General features: G+C 42.1%; 1 protein-coding gene across 3 annotated transcripts; it reads right to left on the reverse strand.

Annotated features, from left to right (window-relative positions):
- Positions 1 to 4,433: 4,433 nt before the first annotated feature.
- On the reverse strand, positions 4,434 to 11,665 carry LOC126272127 (peroxiredoxin-6-like). Of its 3 annotated transcripts, none has more exons than XM_049974729.1 (4): positions 11,517 to 11,665; positions 5,189 to 5,345; positions 4,859 to 5,076; positions 4,434 to 4,744 (listed from the first exon to the last, which is right to left on the reverse strand). In XM_049974729.1, the coding sequence occupies exons 1-4, from the start codon at positions 11,597 to 11,599 to the stop codon at positions 4,540 to 4,542; spliced, it is 663 nt and encodes a 220-aa protein (XP_049830686.1). In that variant the 5' UTR covers positions 11,600 to 11,665; the 3' UTR covers positions 4,434 to 4,539. The 3 variants fall into 3 exon arrangements, with proteins under 3 accessions (XP_049830686.1, XP_049830687.1, XP_049830685.1); XM_049974730.1 differs by lacking the exons at positions 4,859 to 5,076; positions 5,189 to 5,345 and adding exons at positions 7,326 to 7,543; positions 7,656 to 7,812 and having other exon boundaries at positions 11,517 to 11,655; XM_049974728.1 differs by lacking the exons at positions 4,434 to 4,744; positions 4,859 to 5,076; positions 5,189 to 5,345 and adding exons at positions 6,901 to 7,211; positions 7,326 to 7,543; positions 7,656 to 7,812 and having other exon boundaries at positions 11,517 to 11,652.
- Between the last annotated feature and the right edge of the window lie 822 nt (positions 11,666 to 12,487).

The raw sequence follows: 12,487 nt of genomic DNA on the forward strand, positions 1-12,487 counted from the left end.
GGTGGTGGTCCAGACTGCTGCACACATCGGTACCTCTAACACCCAGTAGCACGTCCTCTTGCATTGATGCATGCCTGTATTCGTCGTGGCATACTATCCATAAGCTCATCAAGGCACTGTTGGTCCAGATTGTTCCACTCCTCACCGGCGATTCGGCGTAGATCCCTCAGAGTGGTTGGTGGGTCACGTCGTCCATAAACAGCCCTTTTCAATCGATCTCAGGCATGTTCGATGGGGTTCATGTCTGGAGAACATGCTGGCCACTCTAGCAGAGCGATTTCGTTATCATGAAGGAAGACATTCACAAGATGTGCATGATGGGGGCACGTATTGTCGTCCATGAAGACGAATGCCTCTCCAATATGCTGCCTATATGGTTGCACTATCGGTCGGAGAATGGCATTCAGGTATCGTACAGCCGTTACGGCGCCTTCCATGACAACTGTAAGTAGGCTCTTTAGGTTTTATGTTGGTAACGCCACGTAGCGCTCGGTATGAAAATCACTGACTGTGCTGTGTGAAGTCTGTAGCTGGTTTGCATTGTTGGAATATTTGCTATTGTAGTGCTGGGCAGTTGGATGTGAACTGTGCGTAGCGTTGTGCAGTTGGAGGTGAGCCGCCAGCAGTGGTGGATGTGGGAAGAGAGATGGCAGAGTTTTGAGAGCGGACGATCTGGACGTGTGTCATATATGTGTGTGTGTGTGTGTGTGTGTGTGTGTGTGTGTGTGTGTGTGTGACTTTTGAACATTATTAAGGTAAATACATTGTTTGTTCTCTATCAAAATCTTTCATTTGCTAACTATGCCTATCAGTAGTTAGTGCCTTCAGTAGTTTGAATCTTTTATTTAGCTGGCAGTAGTGGCGGTCTCTGTATTGCAGTAGTTCAAGTAACGAAGATTTTTGTGAGGTAAGTGATTCATGAAAGGTATAGGTTATTGTTAGTCAGAGCCATTTTTTTGTAGGGATTATTTAAAGTCAGATTGCGTTGCGCTAAAAACATTGTGTGTCAGTTTAGTGATGATCAGAATACGTAAAGAGAGAAATGTCTGAGTACGTTCAGTTTTGCTCAGCTGTTTGAAAATCACAGTACAGCACAGTACAATAGAAATTTTCCTAAGGGGATGTTTCACCACCAGCGGCGTGCGTCGGCCCCGTATAATGCCAACAGCAGGAAACCTCCACCTTGTTGCACTCGCTGGACAGTGTGTCTAAGGCGTTCATCCTGACCGCGTTGCCTCCAAACACGTTTCCGACGATTGTCTGGTTGAAGACATATGCGACACTCATCGATGAAGAGAACGTGGGAGAGATTTCGTTATGATTTGGGTGGGATTTATCGTCGTAGTATTCAGCTGGTCCTTTCATTACCGTCACTGGCAGGATTACTGCGAATGAACATCTCGTCATCCTCGACAGTGAAGTGTTTACTATGACTAACATACGGCTGTCGAACACTGCCGTATTCCAAAACGATAATGCGTCCATACAAACTGCCAAATATGTTCAGGCGTGGTATGTGGAGCCTCAGAATATCATCAAAGATCTTGCTTGGATAACGCAGTCGTCAGGTCTCGACATTATGGGGAGTTTTGGAACAGAGAGTTCGGAGCAGATGTCGAGCTCCAACATCGTTCAAGCAATTAGCTGATGTTTCGGTACAAGATTGGGAGAACATTCCGTTACAAAGTATTCAGACACTCTACGAGTATATTCCGCCAAGAACTGCAGCTGTTCTTAAGGCCAATTGTTGCCCATCTTCTTATTAATCTCAGATGTTCATAGTATTTTGTCCATCCCCTGAATGTGGGCCAGTTTTCCGTTTTCTACAGGACACTTTTGGCTTAGTCTTTACTGTGTTTAAGAATAGCGAGTTGATTCTCTGGTCTTTCTTAATCCCAAGTTAGTTTCACTTCATTTTATTTTCCCATGCCTTCATTTTTTTCAGAATTATGTGAAACAGGAGGGGGAGCGTCCATCTCCTTGGCGAATGACGGTGTGGATTTTATATACTGCTGACGTTTCTTCTATGAATTTAACCTTGGAGGTTGTACCCTTAAATGTCTGTTGGATAATTGCCTTTGATTTCCTATCGATTTCGAATTCTACCAAATTAATTTTTGTGTGTCTATCGAATCTTAAGTCGTCAAGAGTTACCACGATATTTCTACGTCTTCTTATTTGCAAAATTGTTTTTAGGTTTCATATACGTTCTGCACAAGATCGGCCTATAAGAAGTTCTGTCCTATTAGTTGGTCAGACTGTTCTGTCAGTCTACTTAATAAGGCTTTTGAAATAATTTTCGCACAGCAGGGAGCAATAAAATTTTCCTGTAAATAAGCAGATCGGACTTATCTACTTTTTTGTGAACAGGATGAATTAATGCATATTTCCACTCTGTATGTATTCGTTCTCTTTCCCAAATGTCTGCTCCAGATATTGAGTTGTTTGCTTGAGATTACTGTCGTTTAAATTCCATATTTCTCCTATGATTCTGTTTTCCCCAAGAGACTTGTTACTTTTCAAACTCGATTATTTCCTTCAGTTTCTCGAGAGACTGTCGTTTTGCATCTAGAGTGGACGGACGTTTCTCGAATCTAGTTTTCCTAGCCGCGAGGTCGCAGTTGTGAAGGGAGTAAAAGTAGTTGCCTAAATTTGTCACTTATTTTCTGTGCTGTTTTCTAGTGATCCGTTGGGCCATTGGAAGAATAGATTACACAGCTGATGCTGGGTTAAATACGTTTCTAAACTTTTTGTAAACCTCTCTGACGTAGTTCTTAATAATGTGTTGTTCTATTTCTTTAAGCCATTTTATATCGGAAGTTAATTTAATTTTCTCTTCGAATGGCCAGAATAAAAGGACGTGGAGAGTATTTTCATTGGTGAAGCAACTACAACAGACTGGGTCGTTCAGAAGAGCTCAGTGACTTTGGGCGTAGACTAGTCATTGGATGTCGCCATACGTAACAAATTCAAGGGGACATTTCAACCCTTCTAAAGCTGCCCATATTGACCGTTGGTGACGTGATTGTGAAGTGAAGACTGGAAGGAGCAACCACAGTTAAATGAAGACCAAGCAGACTTCATGCACTGAAGCTCAGATGCCGAAGACCACTGTCAATAGTGGTTGTACGTAGAAACTAGCACGAAATTAGCGGGGCGATTCACTCGTGAGTTCCAGTGTGCTACCAGCAGTCCAACTAGTAGAACGACTCTATTCCTCGTAAGGCTCGCTTTTCTGTAGCCAATGCTAAGCGACGCCTGAGGTTCTGCAAAGAGCAGTGGATGACCGGAAACAACTGATTTAGAGCGAAGAGTCACGCTGTATTCTGTGACAATCCGACAAAAATGTCACGGTTTCGCGATGCATGCCAAACGTCACCTGCGATCACGTCCAGTCCCAACAGTGTAGCATAGAGGAGCTAGTGTCACTGTATGGGATTTTTTTGTGGTTAGGGAGTATTCCACGTATTGCACTTAAAAAAAACTCTAAATGCAAAAGGATACGAATACATCTTGCAGCACTGCATACTGCATACAGTAAAGGAACAGTATGGAGACAATGACTGTTTATATCAGCATGGCATTTCACCCAGTCATAAAGCAGCATCTATGAGGCAATAGTTTCTGGGCAATAGTTTTCCTGAAATGGACTGGCCTATCCAGAGTCCCGATGTGAACACAATGGAATACCTTTGGGGTGACTTGGAAGGTCGACTGTGCCCCACGTCCGAACGTTCAGCTTGACTACCTGCCTCACCTGGTGTCGGCTCTTGAGAAAGAATGGCATGCTGTTCCACAACAGAGGTTCAGGCACCTCACTGAAAGTGTCCCCAGTGGAGTTCAAGACGTCATAAAGTGGAAGGATGGACACACTTCCCATTTATTGTCTACTAATAGGTGTCCAGATACTTTTGATCAGTTACTGTAACACTAAGAAAAAGAATAACTTCCACTATTCATCATTTAGCCTTACTCTTAGCACAGGAAGGCGTGAAGAAGTATGAAAATACTTGTCTGATTCCCTTATGTATCAAGGATACTGGCAGATGCTGAGAGTTTTAAAAATACCTAAATCATTTCCACTTCTAAACTCCTTCTGTATGATAGATTAATTTCAGGGTAGATAATGTGTGTGAAGTTACGTTACATTTTGCAGATTTTGTTGTAAATAGACTGAAACATAAAATCCAGTTACGAAAATAACCAGCAAGTGATCCTTTTGTTTCACAGTTAAACTGTAACATATTTGATAACTTGTTATTGACATGTTCCACATCACGGCGTGTCGTCACGAATATTATCCACAGAACAAGCAAAAAAAAAAAAAATGAGTAACAGAAATAGGAAAGCTGTATACCTTAAGATTCCTTTTAAGTAGGTAACAAACATACTATTGAAGAGTAATCCATAATTTAGTGAAATAAAAACAAACATTTTGAAAAAGATACGTATATAGTACTTTTATTAAAGACATATTTAAAACAAAAACATTTTGTACATTAACAACAGTAATATTACGACTTGTAGAAGTGGGCTGTCTCAGTAGTCGGTGGTGGTGCGCACGTAGTTGTTTCCGGAGGGCATGGAGACGCGCTCGACGCCGCCGGGGAAGAGCTTGGGCAGGTCTTGGTCGGGCACGTGGGGCAGGATCATCACCTTGGTGCCGGGCGTCCAGTTGGCGGGGGTGGCCACCACCTTCAGCCGGTCCGTCAGCTGCAGGGAGTCGATCACGCGCAGCAGCTCACTGAAACACCAGCAGGCACGCGTCTCATCAACCATGTGCAGAGTCCAGTGTACAGTGTGTGTGTAGCGTGTGTGGGGAGGGGAAGGGTGTGGAGGGTGTGGCAGCGGTACTCACTCGACGTTCCGGCCGCAGGACGCTGGGTACACCATGGAGAGGCGCAGCCGGTTGTCCGGCCCGATGATGTACATGGCCCTCACCGTCATCGCCTTCTCCACGTTGTCCTTGTCGCGCTCGTCGATCATGTCCAGCTTGACGGCCAGCTCGCGCGTCTCGTCGGACACGATGGGGTACGGGAAGTCGCCGGGAATGTCTTTGCAGTACGACTTGATGTCCTGTGGACAACACAGGGGTGATAGCCATGAGCTCTGATGTGATGTGGAGATATTGCGAATGTCATCTCGTTCTCAGTTCAGTCAGAGTAAGCCAGTAGTGTGGAACACTCACATTGACCCAGTCCACGTGGTCCTTGAGCTTGTCGCAGGAGAGCGCCAGCAGCTTGACTCCTCGCTTCTGGAACTCCGGGTTGTGGACGGCGATGCGGCCCAGCTCTGTGGTACACACCGGCGTGAAGTCTGCCGGGTGAGAGAACAGAACGCACCACCTGCAGATATAAGATAAGGATTGATACATAACTACCATTTTACAGAAAAATAGACAATTTCTACGGATTCTTTTTCTTTTCTATCCTTTACATAACGGTTCTTATTTCTTAATATAACAGGAGTTTTGAAGCAAGCTTTCAAGAAAAGAAGAGAGCTGATATTACAGATACTGTCTGTGAATTTACGTCAGTATTCAGCTGATTAGGAAATTTGCAAATACCGTAATTAAGGATATCTACATGAGTTTTTGAAATCGACTACTCCTTCGCTTTTGATGCAACTGTTCCATCTCACTCCTACCCCCCGGTTATTCAAATCCATATTATCAGTATCTGAGATAGATGGTATTACATTAAGGACTGCGTCTGTTAAATTTTCTAGTCATTACCCTGTAACCTTCTTCTTATCCAAAATCAATCTGTTTTCAAGATGAGGCTAAAGCTTTACTCTCTTATCATTGATGTAGCTTCTCTCTTGGAATATTCCAGCTGTTTCGTTTCTGTCCAACATGGAACTAGTTTCTCTTCTACTTTATGAACCACGTTTGTTGTTCTCATGCTCCTCTATTTTTGTTTCCTTCCTTCCATGTCACTAACTAATCCTACCTTATTATTTCTCGCTCTTACTGTGAAGCCACTGCCAGGTACTTAAGGGTGATTCGCAGAGTGACCATGTAGATGTAGATGGAGATGACGTGGTAATAGCTTAATGTTAATAAGATTGTCATTTCTTAAGTTCTACTGACAATTACTATTCAAGTTGCAGTTATTATTGAGCTATTATTATTATTATTATTATTATTATTATTATTATTATTATTATTATTATTATTATTATTATAATCATAGTTACATATTCCTCATCCACTACACAATATTTAATGTCGGCTCTTGAGAAAGAATGGCATGCTGTTCCACAACAGAGGTTCAGGCACCTCACTGAAAGTGTCCCCAGTGGAGTTCAAGACGTCATAAAGTGGAAGGATGGACACACTTCCCATTTATTGTCTACTAATAGGTGTCCAGATACTTTTGATCAGTTACTGTAACACTAAGAAAAAGAATAACTTCCACTATTCATCATTTAGCCTTACTCTTAGCACAGGAAGGCGTGAAGAAGTATGAAAATACTTGTCTGATTCCCTTATGTATCAAGGATACTGGCAGATGCTGAGAGTTTTAAAAATACCTAAATCATTTCCACTTCTAAACTCCTTCTGTATGATAGATTAATTTCAGGGTAGATAATGTGTGTGAAGTTACGTTACATTTTGCAGATTTTGTTGTAAATAGACTGAAACATAAAATCCAGTTACGAAAATAACCAGCAAGTGATCCTTTTGTTTCACAGTTAAACTGTAACATATTTGATAACTTGTTATTGACATGTTCCACATCACGGCGTGTCGTCACGAATATTATCCACAGAACAAGCAAAAAAAAAAAAAAATGAGTAACAGAAATAGGAAAGCTGTATACCTTAAGATTCCTTTTAAGTAGGTAACAAACATACTATTGAAGAGTAATCCATAATTTAGTGAAATAAAAACAAACATTTTGAAAAAGATACGTATATAGTACTTTTATTAAAGACATATTTAAAACAAAAACATTTTGTACATTAACAACAGTAATATTACGACTTGTAGAAGTGGGCTGTCTCAGTAGTCGGTGGTGGTGCGCACGTAGTTGTTTCCGGAGGGCATGGAGACGCGCTCGACGCCGCCGGGGAAGAGCTTGGGCAGGTCTTGGTCGGGCACGTGGGGCAGGATCATCACCTTGGTGCCGGGCGTCCAGTTGGCGGGGGTGGCCACCACCTTCAGCCGGTCCGTCAGCTGCAGGGAGTCGATCACGCGCAGCAGCTCACTGAAACACCAGCAGGCACGCGTCTCATCAACCATGTGCAGAGTCCAGTGTACAGTGTGTGTGTAGCGTGTGTGGGGAGGGGAAGGGTGTGGAGGGTGTGGCAGCGGTACTCACTCGACGTTCCGGCCGCAGGACGCTGGGTACACCATGGAGAGGCGCAGCCGGTTGTCCGGCCCGATGACGTACATGGCCCTCACCGTCATCGCCTTCTCCACGTTGTCCTTGTCGCGCTCGTCGATCATGTCCAGCTTGACGGCCAGCTCGCGCGTCTCGTCGGACACGATGGGGTACGGGAAGTCGCCGGGAATGTCTTTGCAGTACGACTTGATGTCCTGTGGACAACACAGGGGTGATAGCCATGAGCTCTGATGTGATGTGGAGATATTGCGAATGTCATCTCGTTCTCAGTTCAGTCAGAGTAAGCCAGTAGTGTGGAACACTCACATTGACCCAGTCCACGTGGTCCTTGAGCTTGTCGCAGGAGAGCGCCAGCAGCTTGACTCCTCGCTTCTGGAACTCCGGGTTGTGGACGGCGATGCGGCCCAGCTCTGTGGTACACACCGGCGTGAAGTCTGCCGGGTGAGAGAACAGAACGCACCACCTGCAGATATAAGATAAGGATTGATACATAACTACCATTTTACAGAAAAATAGACAATTTCTACGGATTCTTTTTCTTTTCTATCCTTTACATAACGGTTCTTATTTCTTAATATAACAGGAGTTTTGAAGCAAGCTTTCAAGAAAAGAAGAGAGCTGATATTACAGATACTGTCTGTGAATTTACGTCAGTATTCAGCTGATTAGGAAATTTGCAAATACCGTAATTAAGGATATCTACATGAGTTTTTGAAATCGACTACTCCTTCGCTTTTGATGCAACTGTTCCATCTCACTCCTACCCCCCGGTTATTCAAATCCATATTATCAGTATCTGAGATAGATGGTATTACATTAAGGACTGCGTCTGTTAAATTTTCTAGTCATTACCCTGTAACCTTCTTCTTATCCAAAATCAATCTGTTTTCAAGATGAGGCTAAAGCTTTACTCTCTTATCATTGATGTAGCTTCTCTCTTGGAATATTCCAGCTGTTTCGTTTCTGTCCAACATGGAACTAGTTTCTCTTCTACTTTATGAACCACGTTTGTTGTTCTCATGCTCCTCTATTTTTGTTTCCTTCCTTCCATGTCACTAACTAATCCTACCTTATTATTTCTCGCTCTTACTGTGAAGCCACTGCCAGGTACTTAAGGGTGATTCGCAGAGTGACCATGTAGATGTAGATGGAGATGACGTGGTAATAGCTTAATGTTAATAAGATTGTCATTTCTTAAGTTCTACTGACAATTACTATTCAAGTTGCAGTTATTATTGAGCTATTATTATTATTATTATTATTATTATTATTATTATTATTATTATAATCATAGTTACATATTCCTCATCCACTACACAATATTTAATGTTGATTGTAAAGTTCACGATGATGACGTTTGAGTTTTCCTTTGCACATTAATCTTGTTCGTTATAGATTTGGATGACCACTCACATGTGACAAGTTCAGATTTGACAGAGCTGTTGGATAAATGAAGTGCTTAATAGCCTAATCTTTACGATTATGATCACATTTATTAGCTGTTTAAGCAGCTCGTTTTTTAGGTGCAATTTTCCTTTGCAAAAGATCTGTTAGGAATTATTTTTATAACTTTGTAACTAAATGCATGCTGTTGCAGACTCTACTGTTACTTATTTTTATATATTTACGCATGCATTTATCTATTAAGTCAGTGTATGTATATTAGTCCTGCATACCATAGGAATTACACTTTTTGCAATTACGTCAAAATTACTATTGGCTCTTTCAGTCTGGTAGATCTCTGTTACGTTAACAGAATGGTGTTATCTGGGCACACAATGTTAAATCTGTTAATAATCTAAGAACTCCACTGCAATTGTTACGAGTTGCACCAAGACAAAGCTACTGTACAAATATGAGTGATGGCACAGCTGCAAAGTTTCACAGAAAGCTGCGTTACTCGTTAGAGGGCCTTTATAATGTAATCAAAAGATATGATTAACAGAAGATGTTACGACTATGCCATCATTACTTGCCCTTTATTCATTCCAGTGCAAGCTAGATTTACTTGAAGAATCTCTTCTCGTAGTACCAATTACATGACGAAATAAGAACGTAATATTTTCCAGTTTTATGTTAGCCAACCAGATATGTACCAGAAAATGAAAGTTAATTGGAAAGTAGATTATCAGGAGGCTTTTATGAAAAAATAACAAAAGGGAAACATTATCTTCATGTTATTATTTATTTACTTGTAACAATTGACCTAGTGGTAAATATTAGTGATACAGATATAGAGGTATTACTAAGGCAAACATTAAAATGAAAAAAATGACAAAGGAAATTATTAAATTTTAAACATGAATAATAAAGGTAATTTTGCTGTTACAAAATCTCTCTTCCCCATCAGCAAATGTGAAACTATTTAATAGAAGGGGCAAGCAAATTGCGTTTGTTTGTGTAAGATCATCACATATAAATCTAGATTATTTTTAAATGAACAGAAACCATTTCCCTTTTCCCATTCTGCTAATTCAGATTCAGCCATGTATATGTGACAGGACCACAGTACAATAGAACCTTATGAATCATATTTAAAATGTAACAACAACCTTCGTATTTTTTTATGTAATGCGTTTCTTTATATGTACCTTGAATCTGTATCAGTAATATCTTGCACCTCATTTTGTCTATTGTTGTGATATGCAGTTTTTTTTTTCACTGTTCTCACTCTCGACAAATCATTGGACATACTTGATGATTAGAAGGCAACTGGTAGGCAGTTAATTTTATATGAAATGTTCGCAGTTGTGAATACGGACAACTATCAGCTGTATGAGGGAATGACGATAATGAATGCGCGCACTGGGACTCCAAGACGGATCTCCCATTTACGCGAGCGGTCGCCATAACAGCTTTGGCCACACTTGACCCTGTCACATCCAGACCCAAACTACCATATGTCGCCGTTCCGCGTCTCAACATGTATTCGAACTCACGAACTAAGAAATAGCCAAAGCCGTTAAGGCCATCAGTCTTATAAGGCGGGAAATCCGGGTTCGAGTCCCGGTCTGGCACGAATTTTTCTCTCGTCTTCCACTAAACACATTTCGTGTATTTCCTGGAGGCTGTAGACGCTGCAGTGCCTGTTCCTTCGGACACGCATGACTGTCCGGAGTAATATTGCATCGCTCTTATTCACGACAAAGGCATTGCAATATTGCACTCAGTTTTATATTTACAGCCACAGTGGAAATAAGAGCTGAGAGTCCGGGTTTTCTTTCCAGAAGTAGCTGTCAGAGGCGAGCAGTGTCATAGGTCACCCGTTTCTCGCGCCAACAGCGCTTCCCTGGATGTATCACAATTTAATTTTTCATTATAAAGGTCCTCGGAAATACGTGGTGTCATGGGAAGCGAGCATAGCAGCTGTGGTTCACATTACGCAGTATGCATTGTGAGTCTCAATGCAGGTGGATTAAGGAAAACCAAACCATCAGCTATAGGCCTCAAAAGAAGACCCCGTACGAGGATTGTGAGAACTTAGCTAGGCGTCGACTCCTGGGTCGCTAACAACCAAGATCACCTTTGGAAGATGCTTCTTTCTATCGGATAAAAGTGAGATACAAGCAAAATTACGCCTTCAGTTTGAATCCCAGTAAGATAATTGCTCCCCCATACCACTCCCCCAACAGTCAGAAATGATACGTTACAAGCTGATGCATATAAAAATTTTAAATTACTCGTTGTGTTAAAATATACTAGAAAAGTAACTGTCTTCCTAGATGACAGAATGCAATTAAATCACTTAGATTAAGAGGGAGACCAAGAGATGAATACACTAAGCAGATTCAGAAGGATGTAGGTTGCAGTAGGTGCTGGGAGATGAAGAAGCTTGCACAGGATAGAGTAGCATGGAGAGCTGCATCAATCCAGTCTCAGGACTGAAGACCACAACAACAACAACAGAGTAACAGAAAAATTTGGTAAAACAAATTTCAAATAGGGGTATGGTTATTTCGAGCCAGTACAGTTCCACTGCACAGATGCAAAAGGTGCAATTAGTAGATCATAAATTAATTTCGTTCAAAAAGAGATAAGGGCAAAATGATAAACAGCTTCATCTGTACAACTAGAAATAGAGATAGTTAAGTTACTCTCATTCCAGTCTTTTAACTTAGATTCTGATGTCAGTTAAGAATCAGATGATTGGTAACAGAATCAACTTACGAGTCTCCTTTCCACTTGTAGAAGTCCAGTGGCCCCTGCGTGGAGGGCGCCTTGAAGTTTGGTACGATGCTTTCGAGTTTCATGTTGCTGCCTGGAAGCTCGTATGCCAATCGCCAGCTGCGTGCAGATTGACTCTGGACCTCGCTGCAGACGCTTATATCTGCTGCGGAACGAGCTTCGTCACACAGTGATTATCACATAACTGCTAGCTCGCTGAGCTGAATGAAAACACTGCGTCATCGACGCTCGCCTGCGCAGAAACTTGATTTCAGGCGTCGCTGAATACGTATCGGCGAAATTATGGGTAGCGGCATCCCAGCCCAGGCAAATACGCAATCCCGTCACATTAATGTGACCACAGCCTGTGTTCGGTGTCAACGTGCAATAACCACTCACAGAGGGGCAGCACTAGCAGTAGATGGTACTGGGTGTGTTGTGGGGACGCGGAAAGCAGTGCATTCATTGTCGTAATGTAAAAATGGAGTGAATTTTCTGATGTCCGAAAGGGCAATGGTTACTGGCTTTTTGACAGCCAGGGGTGGAAAAGTTTTCGAAGCGGCTAAGTTTGTAAATTGTTTGCGTGCCGACGTTGTTCAACTGTACTGTGCGTGGCAAAATGGCACTATCCAAAACCGGCGACGAATCAACTGTGGTGCTCCACCGACCATACATGACAGGGGTGCACAACGGCTGGGGATATGTGTACGGGTGAATAGACGTGCAGTTTTTGAGCAACTGAGCGTCCAGATGAATCAAGCGGCTACCGACAATGTCTTCCCAACGACCGTTCAGCGAACGTGCTGCTTATGGGCCTTTCCTCATAGCATGAATCTGTTTTACTGAATATTTCGAACATCTCGCGCATTTTATACCGATGAATCCTTTTTGTATGCCGTTAAATCCTCTTAACATTTCTTGAGTTTTCGTTAAGTCTTGGTTCCGTTATCAAGTAAACGTCAGAACTACCATTA

The sequence above is a fragment of the Schistocerca gregaria genome, chromosome 5 (genome assembly GCF_023897955.1).
Source record: "Schistocerca gregaria isolate iqSchGreg1 chromosome 5, iqSchGreg1.2, whole genome shotgun sequence".
NCBI lineage: Eukaryota > Metazoa > Arthropoda > Insecta > Orthoptera > Acrididae > Schistocerca > Schistocerca gregaria.

What these genes read in the sequence shown, in the direction of transcription:
- LOC126272127 (XM_049974729.1), bottom strand. Translation starts at nt 11,599, where the DNA reads ATGAAACTCGAAAGCATCGTACCAAACTTCAAGGCGCCCTCCACGCAG. An exon ending in TACAAGTGGAAAGGAGACTC is followed by an intron (nt 5,346 to 11,516) that starts GTAAGTTGATTC and finishes TTATATCTGCAG; the next exon opens with GTGGTGCGTTCTGTTCTCTC. An exon ending in TCCTGCGGCCGGAACGTCGA is followed by an intron (nt 4,745 to 4,858) that starts GTGAGTACCGCT and finishes CTGGTGTTTCAG; the next exon opens with TGAGCTGCTGCGCGTGATCG.